Source organism: Ascaphus truei, chromosome 6 (assembly GCF_040206685.1).
Source record: "Ascaphus truei isolate aAscTru1 chromosome 6, aAscTru1.hap1, whole genome shotgun sequence".
NCBI classification, from domain to species: domain Eukaryota; kingdom Metazoa; phylum Chordata; class Amphibia; order Anura; family Ascaphidae; genus Ascaphus; species Ascaphus truei.
The window spans coordinates 52,821,478-52,848,024 of record NC_134488.1 but is presented as its reverse complement, the minus strand read 5'-3'; the positions used below and the strand labels follow the sequence as shown (position 1 = coordinate 52,848,024).

Below are 26,547 nucleotides of genomic sequence, written 5' to 3'. Positions count from 1 at the left end.
CAATTACACTCAAAATACACTTACTGGGACGGGGGCAAATTAAAAATCTTGTTTCCAAAACGAAATCTTTGGAAATTGAGTCTTCAGGCACAATTTCCCAGGAGCGGGTTGTGCGCAAATAGAGCTGAAAACAGTCTTTGGTAAGTGGCACCTCTCGCAACAACTGTTACTCCGCTGGCACTGCTTCCTTCGTTCTGCCGCTGTAGTATTGGATCTGGAACCCTTAGTTCTTATGAACTCTTGACTTTGGTTAAGATGGTATAAAGTCTTAAAATGAAGCTTAGTTGAATCTTGGATGAATCTGGTACCCAATGGGCTGCAGAGTTTTTTATACACTAAACAGTCCTATACTTAATCCGTGCAGCCAATCTAGTCCGTGGGAATAATATTCCTCACCTATCCCGGAGTTGCCAATACTTTGCAAAGCCTGGTAGAGGGGCTTCTTAGTTTGCTAAGTGCATGCGCGAACCTCGCACCTTTGCCGCTTAGCATACCCGGCCCCCTTACCTGGCAACATTTTGTCTGAGCTGGCTGGACATCTGGCCCATTTGCCCAGACCTTTACTAATATGGGGATACTTGTGTTACACCTCCCCACTTCACACCTTAGTATGTCAGCGCCTTTCAACTCCGGGCTTTTTCAGACATCCTGGCAGCACGCCAGCGGGGTGTCTCAGAAGTCCAGGGATGAATATGCGCCATTTCCTTGCAGGAATTTCCTGCCATACATTTCTAACAACAGTGATTATGAATAAAGCATTTCCTCTGTCTCTGGTGTGTTACATGAAAATTCCAATATGTCCAACATGTGGGTACAATTAAAATAGGGGGACTTTAAGTCATCAATTTTTAAATAAATCTATAAAAATTGCGCGATATGAGATTTCCTGATTTTACCCGGATAGCACTCACAGCAAATCTCAGCGCTCTAGGAGCTTCCTAGCGAAAGTTAGCTAAAAGCCGCTTGCTTATGCTGCTACCTGCTGGATTTTAAAAACATTTTTCCTTTCCGCGGTTACAGGAAAACACTGCCACAGTAATACCGTTTACATTTAGAATCACATTAGTCTTGCCACCTTATACCTGATGGGAGACACACATACAGTTATATTGATGTTACAGTGTTCATGCCATTACTGGGTTGCAGAGCTGACAATCTAAAATTCCCCAATATGGCTCAGGGGTACCCAGCCGGGCATAATACCTTTATTATTGGCCTGGGTACCCCGTCACTGTCACATTTCATTTTCAACCATTTCCCATACTCCTGAGAATACCCCTTTAAATTCCAAAAAGGGCTATCTGTCACCCATATAAATATTCATAGCCTGTTGTCCAAACTGGATGACATAAGGGCATGGTGCCTTATGCATAAACCCAAAGCCATAATTCTCACAGAAACATGGCTAACTCCTAATAGCATTGATGTAAATATCACCATTCAGGGATACTCTATTTCTTGGAAACATAGGTCAAAGAGAGGAAGAGAGGTGTTACTTCATATTGAAGACACCTTAAAATTGATGCTGCTATATTGCCCCCCAAGCCGACCCGCTTTTGAAATCCAAGTTGGCAAAATTGACTTCCCCTTTTCTTAGACCGCCTTATTGTTGGCATCTACTGACCCCCTACAATCCCTGACTGGTATCACTCAGTTTCTTGGCTCAATTTGTTCTCTGAATGGAAAATGTGAGCTGTTACTTCTTTAAACCAAACAATAAACAGCAAAAGAAAAAAACAACTATCAATAGAAAATACGCTTTTGTCAAAAAATGCATTGACTGTCACTGTATTGATCTGTACCACGTGCACAGATTAATACATTATATCAGTCAATGGGCAATGAAAAACATAAAAATAAGAAAATACAATAAAAAAACCTGGAAAAAAAGACATTTAAAGTTGTGTGAAAAATAAAGTACACCCTCTGAATTCTATGGATTTACATATCAGGACATTAGAACAATCGTCTGTTTCTTAGCAGGTCTTAAAATGAGGTAAATACAACCTCAGATGAACAACAACACATGGCATATTACACTGTGTCATGATTTATTTAACAAATCCACAACACGATGTTGTCTTGTCGGATACATGAGGTAAAATGAGATGTCAAGGCCTTATATCTGGCCTGTGACGTCACATTTTATGGTCAGATGGTACAGCTCCAATCTGATTGGACACGGTATCATTTGCCCGCCTCTTTTTTTTTGTGTTAAGGATGTGACGTCATCTCCAAGGGAGGTATGTTACATCCTTCAAACCACATGGCTATACAGTATCACATGGTATTACAGCCAATGAAGACAATCCCATTGGTTGCTGTACCATGTGATAGGTTACATTAGTTCAAAAGGATGTGACGTCACTTTAAGGGATTATGTCACATCCTTTTGTACTAATGTAACCTATCACATGGTACAGCAACCAGTCCGATAAGTGCTCGATAAGTGGCTTATGAACGCTTAGAGCATAGGCCCCTAATTCATTTTCAAGATAAGTTATATTTAATAATAATTGACATGCAAGTGACAAAGGCACAAAGGAAAAATCGTCTTTTAATCAGTTTGTATGGATTTTGAAGTTGAAGGCGGAAACTGTTTTTATAATAGGAGGATACAATCTATGATTTAATTCATGGGTTTTCGATACTAGATTAATACATGTCTTCATAGAATCTAGAGTATTCAAGTAAGATTCTTGAGCAACCAAATACAGTGAATATAACTCTTGTAAAACAACAAAACATGCTCTGGTTTTCCAAATGAGCCAACAAAAAAAATACTATTTTTAAGATTACATTATATATTGCAGCCCTTCAAGTACTAATACACCACATCCATTAGACGAAGGTACATTTCTAAGACAACATATATATGAGAGTCATACAATTTATAGTGTATTTAGGGATCATAAGGATACACAGATACAAATACTGAACACAAATATGAAAACACTTATCTAGATATCCACTGTATTATAAATGTATAAAATAAAATTACTGTACCTGTTTTGCAATTTCTATCATTTTCAAATTTCCTTGACCTAAGCATGCATCTGTAAAAATAGATCTTAAACACAGAGTAAATGTTAAAAGCATCCCAAGTGGAGTAGAGCTTAATTCAAATCTCTGCTGTATACTAGTATTTATTTATTTATAAAATATTTTACCAGGAAGTAATACATTGAGAGTTACCTCTCGTTTTCAAGTATGTCCTGGGCACAGAGTAAAACAAATAATACATGGTTACAAATACAGTTACATAAATGAACAAGGTACATCACATTGTACAATAGTACATCACATTGTAGAATTCTCTTCAAGATCAAATGCAGTCTTGACTTAAGCGTAGAATTCCCAGTTTCCAATATTATGTGCAGACTATAACTTCTGGTGTATAGGCATTAAGCTAATATTGGTACTTTTCATGTGAAAATTAACACATACTGTACGTAGATATGTGGCTACAGTATATTATGAAGACTGATGTCAAATAATATTTTCAAGGACTATTTAATAACTCTGATTACTAACAATGTTTTGTACTTATACAGTACAGTGTTATTTGTTGCTGTGCGGTTTAGTTTAAAGTTTGTAGGTTTAAAACCCACCAAAGTAATATTGTAGCCAAGTTACTCTGGTAAATATGTCATTTAAATATTGAAATGTGCATGTAATACCATTTAAATGGAGAATGTTAGTATACATTTCAGAGGATAACATACTCCCTTCATCAAGCCAAAGTTATCTGTTAACTAAACTGATACAAAAGATGGATATACATTTAAATGTAATTTATTATAAACCAAGGTTCTATGTATCAAGAGAAAAAGGATGCATTTCTAGGGCACAAAAATGACACCAGACTTATCACAGAAGACATTCAATTGAAAGCAACCTACAGTATTATCTTTATTTCATGTATCTGATGGAACCCTTTTGCTTAAGAACTGCACTCTTTTTGCCTTAATACATAGATCCCAAAATGTTAGTGTTAATCTGGCATTGTGGCTCATATTTACTAAGTGTATATAGTAGCACCTCTCCGTAAATATTTTCTGCAACGCCAATACGTTTTATTGAATCGAACTACACCTTCAAACTTGAAACAGCTAAAAGTGTTTGAATTGATAAGATTGGACATTTTAAGAGGTTGCATATAAAATAGGTAATTTTAAATGTTTCTACCATTTAACTGGACTTTAGTAATAAGTCAAAGAGTTTTCTGCTTAAAAAGTCTTCCTAGATATTGAATCCCTCTCTGACACATTCAGTGTCATAAGTGATATCACAAATTAAAAAAAACCCTGACTTCTGAGGGGAAAAAAATAAGATGATATAGAAAGTAGAATTCATATAAAGCACATGAATTTAATGTATTAAATGTACAGTACATTTAACTTCAAATCAAATCAAAATTAGACAGCAATAGCTAGTACCGGGGTTGGGGTAAGGAAGTTTACACTTATGATTTGTTGAGATGTAAATATTTGGCAAACAAGACATGTAATACATTAGAACACCAACCTCAGTTCAGAGCTTTTATTTTATTCTGTTATAAACTATAGATACATTTCACTGATAAAACACAGGCAAAAAATATTCTCAAAGTATGTAAGAAGCATTTTCCTTTTTAAATGTTCTGTAGCGGACATAAAAAAAAAGGTTTAAAGGTTTATTTCTAAAAGTTGTGAAAAGGAATATTATGTTTGCACATTTGGAAAGAATTACACAACTTTTCATTTGCCACACAATCTTTAAATACATTCATAAAAAGTTATTAAAAAATGTATGGAGATATATTGAGTTGAATTGATCTAAATCAGTTTTTAAAGGCCAAATGTTTTCCTGAGAAAAAAAGGATGTTTTATACCACTGGGAAATAGACAAATGAATAAATACCAGCTTCAAGGTGGAACATGATTAGTAGCACAATCCTGTTATCGTCATTAAAAAAAAATTATGAAAGAATTGGATGGGATAAGAAGTTAAGAATTAACATAAGACTTTAAAACCCTTGACAACAGAATTAAGTTAATGTGATCAAAAATGTACACAAAAGCTGTAACCCCAAGGAAGCATGTAAAATTTTTTACATTTTAACTCCTAACACACCAAAGAGAAAATTGAGTTTATACATCAAAAGTCCCTGGATATAACACTGTAACAGGGGACTTATCCCTGTTCACAAATGTGCCTCTAATCCAGCAGTGTGGTGGTTAACTGCTGGTAGGCAATTAACTTACACCACCTGGCTGATTACAGGGGTTAGAAAAAGCCTGCCTCAGACAGGAAGTGAGACTCCTTAGTCCGCAACTGGGCTGAACAAGGAGACAGACGTCTTGAGCCTGCCAAAAGAGACTGCAAGCTGACAACATGTTTGCTGTGTTTAAAGCAACAGGCGCAATAAAGCCTTATTTTTATTTCACCTTAAAACAGTCTCCATTGCGTACCTCTGAACACGTCTCTTACAAACACTAAGGCAAAAATAGAACCTAATTTATTTATTTTTTAAAAACAGTCACATATGTAGATTTGAATTGTTTGATACATCGATATAGTGAGAAACACCTTCTGTAGAGATGGACACTTGACCTGGTATCCTGGATTCTAATGGGCCTATTCACTAAACAAATATAAAATGAGTGCATTGCTGATTGACTTTGCATTGATTTATCGTGCTATAAAAAATGTTGGTAAAAACGGTATTCACTAAGAAAAAATCCAAGTTTTTTAAAGTTTGATAAAAAAATATATGCAACATCGACTTTTTTTTACTTTTTTTCAAAGTGCTATCGCGCTATAAATCCTAGTGATCTGCAACTGATTGAAACAGCAGCCTGGAAGAGCTGCATCGAGACCCTGCGTCTCCATGTACGGCTCTTACAAGCAAACATAAAGTTTCAAATTCATTTTAAAACTAGTGTGCGGGAGCAGGGGGTCTCCTGAGCTGAACCACATTGATTTCTGCATTGGAGACCCCTACTTCCAGAGATACAGGCCCCGGTATGAGGTGCCGGTATCACCGCAATGTTAAAATCCTTGGCGTCACGTGACCAGGGGATTGAAATCCTGCAGGGGGTTACTGGCACCCTAACAGGTGCCTGTTTCTCGAGAAGTAGGAGGCTCCGAGACTGAAATCAATACGGTTCAGCTCAGAAGACCACCTACTCCCGCACACTAGTATGAAGGCCCCTGCTTCCCGAGATACAGGCCCCGGTATGAGTGCCGGTATCCCCTGTGTGTTTAAATCTCCTGCGTCACGTAACGCGGGAGAATTTAAACATTGCGGGGATACCGATGGGATCACTGAGCTTTATGTTTTAAAATCCTGCAGTCTTATAACATAAAGAGCAACTTGTAGATTGTGAGCTCTCAAAACAAGGAGTGACTTACACACGTTATACAAATCAGGAAAAGCACAGGTTCTCTCTTTCACTTAAGCTTAGTGCCACCAGGCGAAGATGGATAAAAGGTCAGGTCGTTACCGGCCCTGGGACCATCCACAAATTGTAATCCGGTGTGAGGGATATGGACTACTGACTGCCGGTCGTGCAAAGACAATGTTGGAGGAGGATCTCGAGAGGCATGAAGCAAGCATAGCTTCACCTGAGGCGTGCATAGCCTCACCTGTGGATGCAGGGGCCACTAACCCCACCAAGGTACCGGAGGATCATCCAGCCCTGGGGTGAGTGGAGGCAGAAGATGAGGAGAGCGGGGATGAAGAGGAAGGAGATGGTTCACATGATCGGGAGTGCAGCTGTGATAGCCCCGGCGGCTAACGGTCTCCCTGCTACAGGGCTTGCCTCTCTCCACACCACCTGGGAAGAGGGGGTCTCTCAAGGTGTGCAACCCTCAAGACCCCGGTGGAACCCTGACCAACCTCCTCTCCCAAAAGGTGTCACACTACAGCTTCGGCAAGTTTGTAGATGGCATGGAAAAGATCGATGGATTCCTTAAAGAGTTTGAAGATCAATGTCACCGGTTTCAGGTGCCAGAACGGGACTGGGTTTTGCGGTTGTCGCTGCTATTGACTGGGATAGCCCTGGAGACCTTCCAGGCGATCCCATCAATGGACAGCAACGACTACCGGCATGTGAAGGCTTTATTACTGACTCAGTATGCCCTCACTCCAGAGACATACCGTGGCATGTTCAGGTCTGGGGTAAAGACCAGCCAGGATACATACATGCGTTTTGCTTCAAGACTTATCCAGCATGGCACTCAGTGGGTGGAGGAATGTGATGCCACCAAGTACCACAGCTTATTGGACTTAGTGTTCAAGGATCAGTTTTACAGCGGTGCCCACCTGAGGTGCGGGATTGGGCCTTTGACTGAAAGCCAGCCACTTGCAGGGATGCAGCCAACCTGGCTGATGAGTATATCACCAGTCATGCCCTGTCCCACAAGAATGGGTCTGCACCGAATGGAGCCAACCTGGCTCGGGCAGCTAACAGCACTTCACCGGGGAAGCCAAAGGAATCTGCAGAGGTGAGTACAACCAAGTCTGCAGACCAAGCACGAACAGAGGTGTTACCAGTGCATTAGGACTGGGCACCTCTGACTAGACTGGCCAGAGCGGTTCAGTTCACACAGCTCCCCTCAGGGGCAATGCTCTCAGGCTGCCAACCCAGTCACCTTCGTGGGACTGGTACTCACAGCGGAGCAGCAGTTCAGCAGGTAAAGCAGTGGACTCAGATGGGGTTTTTTACCCCTTCAGCAAGTGGCACAGCGGAAGGGCATCCGATTGCAACTTTCGCGTTGCACTCTAATGACGTGAGGAGAAAGCATTTGCGGCCAGCGACCATCAAAGCTCACCATGCAGCCGGCCTTATCGACTACGGTGCCACGATCACTCTGGTGCGACCTGCCTTGGTCAATCCAGAGGATCTGATCCCAGACATAGGGATGCAAATAACCATGCCAGATGAGAGACCTAGGTCAATCAAGGTTGCCCGGGTGTTCCTTACCAGGGGTGTCAGTCGAGGTATCAGAGATGTGGGTTTTTTGCCTAGGTTGGGTACTGATGTGATACTTGGTAACGACCTGGGGCACCTCATCTGCTCGTTTGTGGAGGATGATGCTCCCGTAGCAGTCATCGTCAGAAGTGCAAGCAAAACACTTGTCCAGGTAGGGGTGCCTTTCGTAGCCCTGCCCATTGAAGATGTCACCGTCCCCCTGCATTTTGGACCAACAGATCCTGTGGTTCCTGAGGAGTCCAGTAACCCAAGCTCCCCAGCTACAGGATGGACATCCTGCGAGAGGCTGTATACTCAAGTGGAGCAGACAGCTCCATTCAGCAGCTCCATGTGAAAATACAGCCAGAAGCATCTAAAGATTTCTTTTTTCGTCCAGGGGTCCCAGGTAATCGCCAGACAGTCGGTCTGGGAGTCCCCTGCGACAAGGTACTAATCGGGGAGCTTGATATGGTCTGGCCCGGCCACCGGTACTCATAAATGGGGATGCCAAAGAAAGTACATGGAGAGGATGCTCTTGTGACCGCAGTCACCGAGAGCCACAGTTGGGCAGTTGCCCTGGCAAAGGTGTAGTTGGCACTGATGCCCATAAAGGTGGTTGATGCTCCCCAGCATTTGGAGCCCACCCCACAGATAATAGCTCCCTTCACACTGGCGACACACTTTATTCAAGCTCGGCTAGTCCCACGAATTCGGGTATACCCGGGTGTATTGAGGTTTGTGACTGTTTTCTGCCCGAGTGCATTGAGGTATTTTCCAGGCAGGGATTGAAGCATTTTATTCCCGCTGGCTGCAATACTGCACAGTATATATATATATACTGCATTACAATTCATGAATTTATGCCATCTGGTAGACACGCGAAGCATTGCAGCCTATTAAATCCTAATCATTATTATTTAACAGATCAGCCGCCCGTCAGCCAGGCATGAACCCAGGCTGGGAAGGCAAACGCAACGGGGCTTGTCAGAGGTGAGGAGCGGCGCATTCCAGGTATCTGCCAGGTACATACTGGGTATTTGCTCGAATAAAGTGTGTCGGTGCAGTACCTTTGGAGCCCTCACACGCAGAGGACCTCAAATGGATCAAACAGGTAAGTCAGACCCTGCCTGACGATTATCCAGAAGTATGTGATGTTCCCCATTGTGACTTATGCTCAGACTATGTGACAGACATGGAACTATCGGATCTCGGTGTGTGTCACAGGATACCAGGTTTATAGTAAACCTTAAAGGATCATATGTTGAGCAAAACAAGATAATGAAATAAATTGAGGTTTATTCACAAAAATAGGCATACACACAATGATACACAAAATACAGACTAAAATAAACACTTACTTAGGGACTGGGGTCAAAAAGTAGACTATCCTAGCTGTGTAGCACTCTAAATCAGAGTTTTTCCTTGACCGGGACTTAGTAGAAAACGTCCTGGAACTAAAATCGGCTTGAAATGTCAACCGCGACCGCTACGTTCCTTTCTGAGAACATGGTCGCAAAAAGCTGGAATTAGAATATTTTACGGGCAGACTTTTCTGAAGCCGGTGCTCGGCTATTCGCACAAGCCAGCTTGCACTTCTGGTGCTCAGAATCTCACCGGTAATTGGCTTAGGTGTTTCTTATAGTATTTTGGAGTTCATTCACAAAATAATACAGCCAATCAGAGCGATGCCGGTCTGGAAAGCTGGGTAAGTGGAGAATATGAATCTGCCAAGGGGGGGGGGGGGGGAGGGGGTGGGTACTCTCAGAGTCCAGGCTAACTCCAAAAGATAGTGTGTGGGGAATAAAGGCTGATACAGTAGAAATAAAAGTACCTCTTTCTATTCTATTCCCCATACCAAGGGACTTAGGGATGTATTCAAGTATATTTTATTAATACTATAATGTACTGTTGTGTACTGTAAGGAGCTGGGACTTTTGGAACCGATGCCCAAACCGACTGTCAGGGCTAACCCATAGGCGCCAGAAAGTCTGCTGCACATCAGAGTTCAAAGTAGCCAGAGATGCCAAAGGCGTAAAAGCCATTTGGGTAGCAGGGAAGGGCTCAAGTACCCAAGTCTGGGGAACAATGGCAGTCACCTGGACTGCCATTTGCTCTGCCCGACTTAGTGGAGCCTGACCCAGCGGATGGCATTGAGATAGCCAGGGTCGGAGGTGGCAAACTTGCGCATGTCCCTTGGTAATTTCGTATTTTTCGCTGACCCGGCTTTTCAGACCGGCTTGGCTCCGATTGGCTACTGAGAAAGTTCCCACACGATGATTGGCTGCTGAGTTTCATGAATGAAACTAAGAATACTATAAGGATCGTCTAAGCCAATGAGATTTGAGATTCCCAGTAGAAAGAGCGCGGGCGGGCTTTTCAAAGTTGCTCTTGTGCAGATAGCAGAGCAACCAGCTTCGATTTCAAGCCAGGAAAGCCTGCTTGCCAGATTCTAAGTCCAGCTTTTTGCGACCAAGTCCCGAAAATCGAACGTAGCGGTCGTGGCTGGGATTTGATGCTGATTTCCGTTCCAGAGGATCGGTAGTAGCTCGCGGTCAAAAGAGTCCAAGTTCTCAGAAGAGAAGGGAGTGGTGGCGTATGGAACTTCACGCCAACTTGGGAACAGGAGTAAAACTCTTACTGTATTTAGAGTTCCCTGCACCTTGGAGAGTCTAGTTTTCGACCCCCAGTAAGTGTGTTTTTCGTCTGTATTTTGTGTATCATACTGTGTAAGCGAATTTGTGCGAATAAATTATAATTGATTTCATTACCTTGTTTTGCGCAGTGAATGTTCCCGGTTAAAAAGGTGTAAACTGCCTGGTCTACCGTGACAGTGCATTAAACCACTTATCACTGTTTAACGAATAGGCCCCTAAATGTTCACTCAGTTCTAAAAATCTTAAGAGTTTGGATATATAAGGTTCTGGTAGGTTCTGATTTCACACACCCCATTGGCTAGCTTTAATTTTAAGTGCATTTAAATGTGTATAGGATACATTATGTTCATTTTACTACTTCATCTTTTTCTACTGAGAGCGGTCTATTCATACCAACATTGTCAGTTGTACCGGAAAAAAAAAAACTAAATAAAGAATACCATTTTACCTTCTCAATTCTAGGTTCCTATTCATTAACTTAGCTAGTTCACTCCAGTTTTTCAATTCCATAGCACCTCTGACAAAAGAATTATAAAAAAAAATGGTGATATTATGTATTTTCATTCTGTAAAACCTTTAACATCAGAGAAACATTCTTCTAAATATAATTTAGTCTTTTTGTTCCTGTTATATACAGTAGTCATTGTGGGATTCAGAGGCACACAAAGTCAGTTCCATATAATAATCACAGTTACATATTGAATGGTGATACTTTTTCAAGAGATACAAAAGAAGCACAATGTCATACTACCGGTCAAGTGTTTTTGGAAACAAAATATGTACATTTGACCATTAATTAAGGAAACATAAGTGCCATGTCAAATGAGTACTTCATAGTTCTAAAACAGTAACCTTAATAATATTTTTATATTTTTGTAGAATATATATATTTTTTTTTTACATGAAATTTGCATTGTTGCCACAAATTGTATAAATGCTTGAAATATGCATTTATGTGTCTGGAGTTCGCACCATAAAAAAGGGAAAGTAAAAGTGAGTCTATAAATCATAATCAAATTGCATCGGAGGAAGAGGTAATTTTGGACCATGAAACATTGTGCTAATATTTGTCTGTTTTGAGTACTACTAAAATGGTCTGGGGATCCTTTAAACACTACGAGTGCGACCTTTCCTTGCTTTCTTATTATTGAAATTGTGACGTCTGGAGGGTTCTCCCCATGCTAGACAACACTGAAAACCTGAACGAATTGTACTGGACCAACAGGAGTCCAGAGCAAGTACACATTTTTGTACCGAAAGTTATGATTAACAAAAAAAATTAACTTTGAAGTAGTAAAAACTACAAATTCAAGTAAAGTAATTAAAAAAATCTTCACTTTTTAAAATATACCACTTTTTAACAATAAAATCTAAGCTAGACAACAAGACCTTTTTAGAATTCTTATTATGCACATTAGGGCAGCAGCCTTACCCAATCCCAGTGTTCGTCCCCGCAATCCCAGTCACCCATCCCCTTCCTTTTTTTTTTTTAACAGGATGAGGACAGGGTGCAGCATATTTTTAGCTTGGGGACACCCTGGTTCACGAGATATTTACCAGTTAGGGTACTGGTATCGCTTCCTAGTTTCGCACTGGCATTTAAATGCCTGTTCAATAAAAAGCTGCAACGGATAATGTTGCGGCTTTCTATTGGCCTGCATGATGCGCAGGATTTGAACTGCCATATTGTTCCCCTGTATGCGACTGACACACCGGTACTTTCACTGGTATATATTTTGGGAACCGGGTTCCCAGAGCTGCAAATAAAGTTCAGATCTGGGGACCTCGTGGTTTTCATCCTGTAAAAAAGGAGTGTGAGAGGAGAGTAACAAAAAAAACAAAAACCAGCAGCCAGGATTACTGCTTTTAAATAGATACTGTAGGATGGCAAAACTAGTTACACCAGAGGAATTTTTGTTGTCGTTTATTTTTATCCCACAAATATAGGCCTCAATCGTTTACATACATTTAGCAATAATTTGTGTTTAAATACTAACACGTGGCCTTTAAAATTGTACTACATCTCTGTTTAAACATTATTTTTGTAAAGAACCTAGAATAATTTTAAACAAACAATTTGTACACTTGTAAGCAGGGCCACAGACAGGGTGGGAGTGCGGGGACAAGTGTCCCAGGCCCGGTAGCTGTGAAGGCCCATAACTGCCGGTGCTGGAAGTTGGGCCAGGCCCGAGCAGAACTTTTGCCCAGCTGGACAGTCGTCTCATTGCCGCCGGGACCCAGCTCTCCCCAACTGAGGGCCTCCCTCACTGTCCTGCACCGAGCCTCTGACGCCGGGCCTCTCTTGGACTTGGGTGCGCGCAGAAGCTGGGCTCGGCATGAGAGAGAGGCTCGGCACTGGACCGTGAGGGAGGCCCGCAGTTGAGGAGAGCCTGCGGTAACAAGAGAACCGGTAGCCGGATAAAGAAGTTGGCCCCAGCACTCCCCAGCTGTGGGCCTCTCTCTCTGTATTTTATTTGGGGGTGGGAGGTTTTTGGATGTATTTTTGGGTAGGCGGGTTGTATGTATTTGGGAGGTGGTTTTTTTATATATGAATTTGGGCGGTGGAGTATTTTTTTGTATGTATTTGGGGGTGGGATTTGTATGTATTTGGGGGTGGGATTTGTATGTATTTGGGGGTGGGATTTGTATGTATTTGGGGGTGGGATTTGTATGTATTTGGGGGTGGGATTTGTATGTATTTGGGGGTGGGATTTGTATGTATTTGGGGGTGGGATTTGTATGTATTTGGGGGAGTTTTTTTATTTGTATGTATTTGGGGGGTGGGTTTTTTTGTATGTATTTTTGGGATGGGTGGGTTGTAGTATGTATTTGTGGGGTGGGGAGTTGGATGTATTTGTGGCGTGGGGATGTTGTATGTTTTTGGGGGGTTGTATGCCTTTGGGTGTGGGATGTTATATGTATTTGGGGGAGAGGGGGTTGCATGTACTTGAGGTGTGGTGTGGGATTTGTAGAATGTATTTGGGGTGTGGGGGGTTTGTTTGTATTTTTTTTGTATGGGGTCGGGGGTAACAATTGTGGGGGGATTGTGTGTGTGTGACCGGGGGGGGGGGGTATGAGTGTGAGGAGGGGGGATTAAGATTAAGGGAGCGGTATTGAGTGGGAGGGGGTAATTGATGACGAGGGGGAGAGTGTGAGGGGGTGTAAATAGAGGGAGCGAGAAAGAGAAGAGTGTGGGGTTAGGTGGGGGAGGGGGTAAAAATGAGACAGGGAGAGAGAAATACATGGGAAGAGGGGGAAAATGTGTGAAATGGGGCTCACAAAACCACCAACATGGGTTGGGGGGGAGCCATTGGAACTCTAGTCCTGGGAACCAGGAAATTTGTCGGCAGCTCAGCTTGCAAATGGACTGTAAATATGAGCTGGTTTATACAAACAAGGGGAATATCAATGAAGCAAAATGTAAGAGATGGTTCAACTAGCTTAATTGTGAGAAAATGTATAATTTACTGTAGCAATAGTTAAAAATAAATAAAAATAAAACCTTACTTTGCTTTATCGGTCAGTTCTGCAAACATTTGCATAGCCTCAAGAACATCAGGATCATCTGAAAGCAAACGACCATTATTGATTATGAAAAAATATGTAAAGAAACTGAATGTCAATTGTGTGATATGGTTATGTATAGCATATCATTGCGGGCCATTCCAACCAGGAATACAGTTTAATTTACAAATGCTTGGCAACAGCAAACAATTTGAGTTTTACATATCAAAGGCAAGTACTTCACTTTTCAAAATGAACACTTAATGTGTGTACATTTATTCATCATGATAAATATGACATTTTCCCTAGGCTGTATATAATAACATTTATTATATTATGTGCTTACATTTTTTTTTTGTTTACAAATTGAAAAAATGTAATTATATACAGAATGGCTATAGTTAATGTAGCTCTAGAATACATGCTTAATTTTTCAATTTTAAACCATATTCAAAAGCAGCAGGTTTCTAGAAATGCCATATCAAAGTGCAGTAATGAAACACTATGGCTGACATTTATCAAGTTACTATGTAAGTTCTCAAAAAACCTTTAATACAAACAGTAAATGAAACTTACTATTAAGCCATCTCTGACGAACATTGCTATGAATCATTCCTGAGTCACTTGGGTCTCTTAAATAAACAAGCCAGAACGGAGGTGCACAGCTGATATCCATATGTACATAGTTTCCTATATATATTAAGGAAAATAAACATCCAGTAAAATTGACTCGTTCACTAGTTTTACGATAGCAAATTATAAGAATATATAACAAGGAAGGCATTATGAATTTGCAGATAAAGATGTAGCAGACGTAATTACCCAGTTAACGTGCGGCAACACACAAAATATTGTGTTAAATAACACTTGTGTTATCTCCTTAACCATTGTTTTCAATGGCACTACTGATAATGTGCCAGTGTTACATAGTTACATAGTAGATAAGGTTGAAAAAAGACATGCGTCCATCAAGTTCAACCTATGCTAAATTTAGACAACAGATACTTTATCCTATATCTATACTTACTTATTGATTGTGATGGTGAGGGGTAACAAGTCCATCAATAAAGGTATTATGCCCGGCTGGTTACCTCTGAGCCCTATTTGGGGGTTTAGAGTGTAAGCTCTTGAACCTGTCTGTTGTACATGAAATGCATATGATTGTATGACAATAAAAAATGTGTGTGTGTTTTACCTTTCCAGGAGAACTAACCAGTGAAGATTGAGAGGCTACGAGTTTCAAGGGGGATTTTGTGGTAAAAGTGCTGTCAGGTTGTGTCTAGATAGCCGGGGTCCAGAATTGCTGGCCACCTCAAAAATGTATCCGGGAATCAGGTTACATTCCCAGGGACATATAGACACATCACCCCGGTCAAAATCCTCCCTTGAAAACAGTTACGAGACTCACAGCCAGGTTTCCCTGTTTCAGCACAAACCAGAGAGGTAAATGGGGGCATAGGGATATGTCAGGGGTCCCTAAGTTAGTCAGGGTCCCCCAGTATATGCCCAGATCCCAAGAACAGTATAGAGGTTCTGGGGGATACTCCAAAGATGTACAGTATGACGTTGCGAGGGCTTTTATGAAACCTAAGTTCAGTGTTCAGTAAAGAAAAGAGATACAGCTCTGAGAATGAACCTAAGCATTTTTTTTTTTTAGTTCTAACTAAGTTTGATTTTCTTAAGGGAATGAGCTACAGCCCTGAAAATGAACCTAAGCATCTTTTCATTCTACTTTGGGACGTAGAAGAAATATGGTGAAAAACATTTTGCTTCTTAAATGTTTAATAGCCCATAGGGCTATGTGGTTTATAAAGTCTAAGTCAGGTTTGCAGTGTGTGCGGAATATGGCTAGTGGGAATAAAAGTAAAGGGTCCCATTCTACTCCTCATAACAAATAGACTTAGACAGAATAAAAGTGTAAAGTATATTTTATTAAACAGGTAAGTTTAAACTGTATTATGCTTGTGCACTGTAACATAACACCACTATGAAATATAACGCTCACTAATAGGTGTAATTAACATTTGTATGAGAATTGAATTTAGCCTAAGGTATCAAGATAGATACCGGGTGCTACCTATGTGCTGATTGAAAATTTATTTTCAAAAAAGGAAAAGAGCTTTATGTTGTAAAGCCTTTCCCCAGCAAGAAGCACATTAATGGTGCACACCTAGGCTGATAAAACTTAACATTTATTTATGACATGATTAAAATAATGGTACACATATATAATATACTTAATATCAAAAATTAAACTGTGTGTATCGTATAAACGTAATATCAAAAATTAAACTGTGTGTATCGTATACGATACACACAGTTTAATTTTTGATATTAAGTTTATTATATATGTGTACCATTATTTTAATCATGGCATAAATAAATGTTAAGTTTTATCAGCCTAGGTGTGCACCATTAATGTGCTTCTTGCTGGGGAAAGGCTTTACAACATAAAGCTCTTTTCCTTTTTGAAAATGCACTGTAACATAAGCTGGGACTTTTAAAGCCGGTATTCCGAGTTAGCTAGGGGACTACCAAACTGTGATGCCACTGTGTCTACTCGAGGTCCGGACATGAAAGCCACAGATGCTGCCAGAGGTGTGAAGAACATTTGGGCAGGATGGCTAGGTGAAGTACCCACGTCTTGAATCAATAGAAGCCATTCCGGCTAACATTCGCCTTCCCAGACTTGGAGGCACCTCATCTGGCTTCTGTATAGCAAGTGGCTTAGGTGGCAAACTCACGCATGCCCTTGTTTCATTCAGAAGATCTGCTTGCCTGGCATCAGAAGACTGGCAGCCATCTGATTGGCTGGTTGTAAAGTTCCCTCGCTGGGATTGGCTGTAGTATTTTGTGAATGAACTCCAAAATACTATAAGAAACCCTGCAGCCAATCAGCTGTTGAGATTCTCTAAGATTTTGAGCGCCAAGACAGCAGTGGCAAATTTCAAATCACCAAAAGATGCTCTTGATGAAATAGACGTGAGCCGGCTTCAGAAATTTCAAGGCGAGAAATTTTCTAAGTTCACTTTTCGGGGTCAAATTCTCAGAATAGAATGTAGCGGTCGCAACTGGGATTGCAAGCCGAAAAGAGAACCAGGACGTTTGGTGCTATCTCCCAGGCAAGGGATTTCGGTGTCTCCAGAGCGGATACAGCAGTGGCATCAAGAACTTCATGCCGATTTGAGTTCCAGGACATCTCGGGCTAAGTCCCAGTTGTGACGGTGAAGGGGTTAACCAGGCTCACTAATAAAGGTTAAGCCCACTGGTTACCCCGGATCCTTGTGTTCAGGTCCTATAGTGTCAGCTCTTGGACCCAGTTGCAAGAAATGCATTACTGGGACTGTGTGCAAATTATGCGACAATAAAGATTTATGTATGTTTTGCCTTTCCTGGGGTGCTGGGACCGGGAGATTTCTAGGCTGTGACTTTCCGGTGGGTTTGCCGGAGAAAGTCTTTGCAGAATGTGTATATGTATTGTGGTTCCAGAGTTCTGGGATACCCCAAAAAGTTGGATCCGGGAATCGAGTGAGATTCTCGGACACAGCCAAGCACATTCCTCCGGGCAAACTCTGACTCTGAAAACATTCTTATGACTCACCGCCATGATTCCTGCTGCAGCATCATCCAGACAAGGTAAATGGGCATGAAGGGGTTAATGTATACATGCAATCATACACGGGGTCCCTAGTATACAGAGGGGTCCCTAGTATAAGGAGAGGTGCCAGATACATGACCAGGTACTCTGAACCTGGTATAGGGGTTCAGGGGGTGCTCCAGCTATGTGATAAAGCTGAGAGTGATTTCTTGTGTGTAAAAGTTATTTTGCTATAGTGTGCCAAGTACGAGGCTAGTGAGTGTAGGCAATATATACACTCACTCCATCCCTGACACCAGAATAGGGGCTTATACATCTTTACCACACAGACGACAGGGCACAGTATATTTTATTAAAGAGTTATATTTAATAGTTATATGTACTGATAACCTGTAAATTAACTGTGGGATTTCAAGTCATGGATTCCGAGGGACCAGATGGCTACCCAGCTTGGTGCCTATGGGTCAGTTAGGAGTCCGGACTTGAAAGCCTCACGGATGCCAAGGTGTTAGAACAGGAGGGGTACTGCAGTTCTGCTTAATTACCCGCATCCTGGGCTAACACAGGGCTATCCGGCCACCATTTGCCAGATCCCAGACTCTGTGGAGCCTGGACAGCGGTGGGCTCAGTATACAAAGAGGCAGAGTCGCAGAATGAGAAAAGGTGCCCACCGGGCTTTACAATATCGGCAAATCGGTGATTGGCTGGCAGGGAAATTACCACGCCCTGATATGCTGTAGAATTTTGAGAATGTGACCCAAAAACCCATAAGAAACCTTGCAGCCAATGAGGAGCACAGATTCCAAGCGCCAAACCAACAGCAGCAAATTCAAAGATGCTCTGTACTGAATATACGTGAGCCGGCTTTAAAGGTTTTGACTCAAGAATTCTTCTAAGTCCCACTTCTGAAGAATGTAGTGGTTTCGTCTGGCATTGCGGTCGCGCCTGGCATTGCGGTCGCGCCTGGCATTGCATGCCGAGATCAGTTCCAGGACTTTCGTGAGTACCTACCTGTCAGTGGAAAGGGCTCCTACAGAGGTCATTTCCAGTAAGTGTGTTAACCCTGTAAATTGTGTTACAGTACATTGTGTGTATGTCTTTTCCTGAAATAAATGAAAATGTATCTGTTAACACACACACTTACTGGGAAAGGGGCTGACGAATAAAATCTTCCTTGAAACAAAACTGTCACAAACTACCTCTGCAGGAGTCCTTTCCAATGACCAGGAGGTACTCACGAAAGTCCTGCAACGCAATTCGGCATGCAATCCCAGCCGCGACCACTACGTCCTCAAAAAGCAGGACTTAGAAAATTTCTTGAGTCAAAATCTTTGAAGCCAGCTCGCGTCTATTCCTTACAGCGCATCTTTGAATTTGCCGCTGATGGTTTGGCGCTTGGAATCTGAGGTCCTGATTGGTTGCAAGGTTTCATATGGGTTTCAGAGTCACTTTCAGAAACTACTACAACTAATCAGCGCTTGGGAATTCTCCTGCCAGCCAATCACCGATTTGCCGGTATTGTAAAGCCGGGTGGGCACCTTTTCTCATTCTGCGAAGGGGCATGCGCCAACCTGCACCTCTGCCTCTTAGCATATTGAGCCCACCCACGGTCCAGGCTCCGCAGAGTCTGGGCAGGGCAAATGGTTGCCGGATAGCCCTTTGTTAGCCCAGGACGGAGGTACTCAAGTATAACTGCAGTACTCCTCCTGTTCTAACACATTGGCATCCCCGAGGCTTTAAAGTCCGGACTCCGAACAGACCCAGTGGAGCCAAGCTTGGTAGCAATCTGGTCTCTCAGAACCACGGACTCGGAATCCCATAGTCCATTGACAGGTTATCAGTACATATACGTATTAAACGTAACCCTTTAATAAAATATACTGGTCCCTGAATCTTGTGTTAAAAAAGGTGTAAGTCCCTGTTCTGGTGTCAGGGATGGAATACGGGGGCACACTGCCTACACTTACTGGCCGCATCCCCACCACACTCTAGAAATTACTTTAAAACTTATACACACAAAAACACTCACAGCTTCATCATATAGCTGGAGCATCCCCTGAACCTCTATACTAGGTTCAGGGTACCTGGGCATGTACCTGGGCACCTCCACTTATACTAGGGACCCCCTGTATGTTGCAGGTATACATTAACTCCTTCATGCCCCATTTACCTTGTCTGGATCATGCTGCAAAGGAATCTTAGCGGTGAGTCACAAGAACGTTTTCTGGGTCGGAGTTTTGCCCAGAGCAATGTGCTTTGATATATCCGAGAATTTCACTTGATTCTCGGATACATCGTTGGGGTCTCCTGTAACTTTGAAACCCCGCTACATAGCCACATTCTGTAAAGACTTTCTTCGGCAAACCCACCCTGAAACTGCCTAGAAATCTCCTGATCCCAGCACCCCGAGAAAGGCAAAACACAGGAACATCTTTAATGTCGCATAATTTGCACACAGTCACACTAATGCATCTCCGACATCAAGGTCCAAGAGCTGACACTTTAGGACCTCAAAACACAGGCCAGAGGTAACCAAGTGGACATAACCTTTATTAGTGAGCCTGGCTACCCCTTCACCGTCACAATCTGCCATCACAGTCTCCATCGGTAATGAATTCCACATTTTAACTGCCCTTACTGTAAAGAAACCTTTCATTTGTTGCTGGTGAAATCTCCTTTCCTCCAAGTCCTTTTTACTGTCCTTGGGATAAATAGTTCTTTTGAAAGCTCCTTGTACTGTCCGAATATATTTGTATATAGTTATCATATCCCCTCTTAGATGCCTCTTTTCTAATGTAAATAAATCTAATTTAGCTAGCCTCTGCTCATAAGTTACATTGTCCATCCCCTTTATCCCCCTATTAATTTGGTGGCTCTTCTCTACACTCTCTAGCTCCATAATGTATTTTCTAAGGAGTGGTTCCCAAAATTGTACTCCATATTCAAGGTGTGGCCTTACTAATGCTTTATAAAGGGCTCAATTATGTTTACTTCCCTTCCATCCATTGCCCGTTTAATACAAGACAAGATCTTGTTTGCCTTTGCAGCTACTGCATGACTTTGGGCACTATTGCTAAGCCTACTGTCTACAAGCACTCCCAAATCCTTCTCCATCAAGAATTCCCCCAATTTATCCCCATTTAATTTGTAAGTCGCCTGTTTATTCTTGCTTCCCAAATGCATAACCTTACATTTATCTGTATTAAACCTCATCTGCCATTTACCTACCAAGTTTCCATCTCTCCAAGTCCTTCTGGAGAAATTACATCCTGCTCTGATTGTACTACCTCACACAATTTAGTATCATCAGCAAAGATGGAGACATTGCTCTCGATGCCATCCTCAAGGTCATTAATAATAAACAAGTTAAAAAGCAAGGGTCCCAGTACCGATCCCTCACGACCGTAGCCCAACCTGAAAACAATGCATTGCGTTAATAGTGCTAGAACGTCTGCTACATCTATACATTGATTAATTCCTGCCTCATTACTGTAAAATATTCCTAGATTTACAAAAATAAATATATCAGAAGACAATTCTCATTTAAAGATTTACTTTATCCTGATGTTCTGAATGGTCTGAATGAATATGCTGTCAAACTGGGGGACGCCAGAATTTCTAGTGGGGGGGAGGGGAGGGGGTTGCAGCGGCTACAGAGGCCCCAAACTCTTCCTCATTGCATTTAAATTACATGGCGGGGGAGGCATATAACTCCCTTACCTGCTCTCTGCCGGGTCTTCGGTGACGCGTCACTATGGCATTTGACACCGAGACCTTGGAGAGGGAAGGGGGGGGGGGGGGAGGGGAGCAGCTAAAGAAGTTTGTGCACACCTGCTCTGGAGAAGTGTCTACTAAACTGTACTAACTAAAATTGAAATGGATACAAAATAATAAGGTGGTAGCATCTCCAACAAAAACATAAATTACTAACATTAAATGTTTCAAAGTAATTATTTTTGATAAGTTTCTTCAACCATCTCTGCTGTTTTAGTAAACTGCATTCAGTGTGCATTTGTCTTTGAAAACAAATGGCTTTTAATGACAAGCTTCCTGGCATTAACAAATAAATATAAACCTGTTTGCAGCTATTGATGTAATGGCATATGAGTTTAATTCTCTTATTTTCTGTTATACAGTTTACGCTGATATAGTAGAATGGCAATTTGTTCACATGAAATGCATTTTACTTTTAATTCAAAATTATGTCATGCATAGAAAATGAATATTATGTGTCAGTATCAAAATGGATGAAAAAAGGTGGCTTTGTAATAAAATCCAGTTACTGTACCACAAAATATAGAAAAATATTATACAATAAACATTGATCTGCTACTACTGCAACAGAAATGTATTCTTACACCAAACTATTGGCGTAGAGATTTTTTTTGTGTGGAATTAGCCCATTTAATGTTGCTTACTTCTGTCATTTTACTTTGGTTACTCATATATTATTTTTCAGTGCAGTTCACAAAGTTATAAAGAAAATGAAGATGGCTCTGTAACACAGAATTTACAAGATTATGATCAGCAGAACGTTTCCCCTTAGCCCAGTAAAATGAGCTCTATTTACTGACCGCTATGTCTAAAAAGATGATGGAACTTTCGAAACATTAAGTGTTGCAAGACAGTACAGTATGTCACAATACATTACTGGTAAACAACAATGAGAGAATGCAGTATTTACCAAATCCATGTTGCTCCATTAAGGATTTGTTGAAATCCATATAGACAAGACCCTCATAGACCTAAAAAAAAAAACCACATTTTTTTAAAAGTGTTTAATTAAGGGTTCAAGGGTTTCCATTTCTGACGATTTCAAATAACTGATTTAATTCTTAAGTTCTAATTCATCAAGTCTAAAAACGGCGAGTAAATGGTCTAAAATCCATTTAAATGTTTTTGTTTTTTCTTCTGTACATTTTTTGCACTATCATTGCCCCTGTTGCAGTTTTGAGAATGGGAAATAATAAATGTGTGAAAGTATATACTGCTCAGTGTGTGTCTGCTTGTGATTTGGGGAGTGTCAACTAGAGGTAAGTCCAACATATAGTATATGTATAAGATCCGTTGCCATATTTACTAAGCGGTGAATGTTGAGCTTTGCTCCGCTAAATGATATGAAGTTCCTGTGTCTCAATTTTTTTTGCCACTTTCCTAAGTATCAACATTTCTGCCAAGTTTTGTACAAAGTTGTGTGGATAAACGTCGATCGTAAAGAAATTGAGTAATTAGCTTTTTTCATGCAATTAGCAGCATAAAACATTAAAATAATTGAAAACTTTTGACTAAAATCAACATACACGTAAATAAATATGCCGGCAGCACCACTGGTAAATCCTTATAGCAGGCCTGCCCAACTCGTAAAGTGAGAAGGGCCGAACTGCTCCAAGGAAAAAAAATTTGGGCCGCATGGGTTAAATCATCATCATCATCATCATCATCATCATCATCATCTCTCCTCCACCACCTCTCATCATCATCATCCTCATCCTCATATCTCCCCCAGAACCTCTCACTATCAATCTTTACGATACTCCCCATCTATCTCTCATACCACCATCTCTCCCCCTCACCCACACAATACCCCCCTCCACATCCCCCAAGCCCATTCCATGTCAGCACCCCCCCCACAAGTCAGCATCCCCCCCATGTCTCTCTTCCCTCAATATGACACTCTCTCCCCCTCCCCTTAATGACACTCTCTCCCCCTCCCCTCAATATGACTCTCCCCCTCCCCTCAATATGACACTCTTTCCCCCTCCCCTCAATATGACACTCTTTCCCCCTCCCCTCAATATGACACTCTCCCCCCCTGCAACTCACATCACACCCTCCCCCTGCAACTCACATCACTCTCACCCTCCCCCTGCACCTCACATCACTCTCCCCCCCCACTGCACCTCACATCACTCTCCCCCCCTGCACCACACATCACTCTCCCCCCGCTGCACCTCACATCACTCTCTCCCCCGCTGCACCTCACATCACTCTCCCCCCCTGCACCTCACATCACTCTCCCCCCCCTGCACCTCACATCACTCTCGCCCCCTGCACCTCACATCACTCTCCCCCCCTGCACCTCACATCACTTCCCCCCCCTGCACCTCACATCACACCCTGCACCTCACATCACACCCTCCCCCTGCAACTCACATCACTCTCACCCTCCCCCTGCACCTCACTCTCCCCCCCTGCACCTCACATCACTCTCCCCCCCCACTGCACCTCACATCACTCTCCCCCCTCCCCCCCCTGCACCTCACATCACTCTCTCCCCCCCTGCACCTCACATCACTCTCCCCCCTGCACCTCACATCACTTCCCCCCCCTGCACCTCACATCACACCCTCCCCCCTGCACCTCACATCACACCCTCCCCCCACAAATCACATCACTCTCACCCTCCCCCTGCACCTCACTCTCTCCCCCCTGCACCTCACATCACTCTCTCCCCCCCGCCTGCACCTCACATCACTCTCCCCCCCTGCACCTCACATCACTCTCCCCCCCTGCACCTCACATCACTCTCTCCCCCCCTGCACCTCACATCACTCTCCCCCCTGCACCTCACATCACTCTCCCCCCTGCACCTCACATCACTTCCCCCCCCTCCACCTCACATCCCTCCCCCCCTGCACCTCACATCCCTTCCCCCCCTGCACCTCACATCACTTCCCCCCCCCTGCACCTCACATCACTTCCCCCCCCTGCACCTCACTACTCCCCGCCCGAGACATCACTCTCTCCCCCCCTGCACCTCACATCACTCTCCCCCCTGCACCTCACATCACTTCCCCCCCCTGCACCTCACATCACTTCCCCCCCTGCACCTCACATCACTTCCCCCCCCTGCACCTCACTTCCCCCCCCTGCACCTCACATCACTTCCCCCCCCTGCCCCTCACATGTCAGCAGCCCCCCCTCACATGTCAGCAGCCCCCCCCCCCTCACATGTCAGCAGCCCACCCCCTCCTCACATGTCAGCAGCCCCCCCCTCACATGTCAGCAGCCCACCCCCCCCTCACATGTCAGCAGCCCACCCCCCCCTCACATGTCAGCAGCCCCCCCTCACATGTCAGCAGCCCCCCCCTCACATGTCAGCAGCCCACCCCCCCTCACATGTCAGCAGCCCCCCCCTCACATGTCAGCAGACCGCCCCCCCCTCACATGTCAGAAGCCCACCCCCCCTCACATGTCAGCAGCCCACCCCCCCTCACATGTCAGCAGCCCACCCCCCACCAGCCCGTTTTTCACACCCACCCCCCACCAGCCCGTTTTTCACACCCACCCCCCACCAGCCCGTTTTACACACCCACCCCCCACCAGCCCGTTTTTCACACCCACCCCCCACCAGCCCGTTTTTCACACCCACCCCCCACCAGCCCGTTTTACACCCCCACCCCCCACCAGCCCGTTTTACACACACACACACACACACACACACACACACACACACACACACACACACACACACACACACACACACACACACACACACACACACACACACACACACACACACACACACACACACACACACACACACACACACACACACACACACACACACCTCTCTTAGATGAGCTCAGCACATCCTCTCCTCCCCGGTACTAAGCGCCGCCCCTGGCAAGCTCTGACCTCCACGGCAGCCTGCTATTGAAGAAAAAAAAAACACACATCCTCCTCATGCTGCTACCCCCGCGCACCGCAAAACCCGGGGTCTGGGAGGGAGAGGGGGCTGGTTGGGAGACGGAGGGGGCTGGGGGAGCTGGGAGGGAGAGGGAGGGAGAGGGAGGGATGAATCGCCGCCATTTTTTAAAACTTTTTTTATTTTTTTTATTTAATTAACTGGCGCCGGGCCAGAGTCAACGAGGGCCGCACTGAGAGGCCAGACGGGCTGCATGCGGCCCGCGGGCCGTATGTTGTGCAGCCCTGCCTTATAGGAAGGTGCTAATCCCATAAATACTAATAAGATATACGATACTGTTGTTACGCGATATCAAAGGGCAGCACTCAGGTAAGTAGGTAAACAAGTTTTTGTATTGAGAAAAATGACACAACAAACCTACGTTTTGGTCCCCCAACGTGACCTTTCTCAAGGTGGGGCAGTGAGTGGAAGACAGTGTGCACATATATACAGGCATATCCCGCTTTAAGTACACTCACTTTAAGTACACTCGCGAGTAAGGACATATCGCCCAATAGGCAAACGGCAGCTCACGCATGCGCCTGTCAGCACGTCCAGAAAATCAATACCGGCTCCCTGCCTGTAACGAAGCTGTGCGCAAGCAGGGAGACTATAAAGTCTGTTACAAATGCGTTATTTACATCAGTTATGCACGTATATGATGATTGCAGTACAGTACTGCACCGACACACTTTATTCGAGCAAATACCCAGTATGTACCTGGCAGATACCTGGAATGCACCGCTCCTCACCTCAGACAAGCCCCGTTGCGTTTGCCTTCCCAGCCTGGGTTCATGCCTGGCTGACGGGCGGCTGATCTGTTAAATGATAATGATTAGGATTTAATAGGCTGCAATGCTTCGCGTGTCTACCAGATGGCATAAATTCATGAATTGTAATGCAGTATATATATATATACTGTGCAGTATTGCAGCCAGCGGGAATAAAATGCTTCGATCCCTGCCTGGAAAATACCTCAATGCACTCGGGCAGAAAACAGTCACAAACCTCAATACACCCGGGTATACCCGAATTCGTGGGACTAGCCGAGCTCGAATAAAGTGTGTCGCCAGTGTACATGCATCGATAAGTGGAAAAAGGTACTGCTTCACTTTAAGTACATTTTCGCTTTACATACATGCTCCG

General features: G+C 43.3%; 1 protein-coding gene across 4 annotated transcripts in view; it reads right to left on the bottom strand.

The window, feature by feature from the left end:
• LOC142497036 (uncharacterized) overlaps positions 1-26,547 on the bottom strand; it is a 193,046-nt gene that overhangs the window by 15,734 nt on the left and 150,765 nt on the right. For 2 of the 4 annotated variants that reach the window (XR_012802160.1, XM_075604276.1), the window contains exons 17-21: positions 22,399-22,459; positions 14,693-14,806; positions 14,120-14,177; positions 11,061-11,129; positions 3,007-3,070 (exon numbers count right to left, since the gene is read on the bottom strand). Coding sequence is in view for 2 of the 4 variants with exons in the window: in XM_075604276.1 (XP_075460391.1) it covers positions 3,007-3,070; positions 11,061-11,129; positions 14,120-14,177; positions 14,693-14,806; positions 22,399-22,459 (366 nt within the window). In the remaining 2 variants the exon portion in view is untranslated. The remainder of the gene's footprint in view (positions 1-3,006; positions 3,071-11,060; positions 11,130-14,119; positions 14,178-14,692; positions 14,807-22,398; positions 22,460-26,547) is intronic. The other 2 variants (XR_012802161.1, XM_075604277.1) reach the window with 1 other exon arrangement.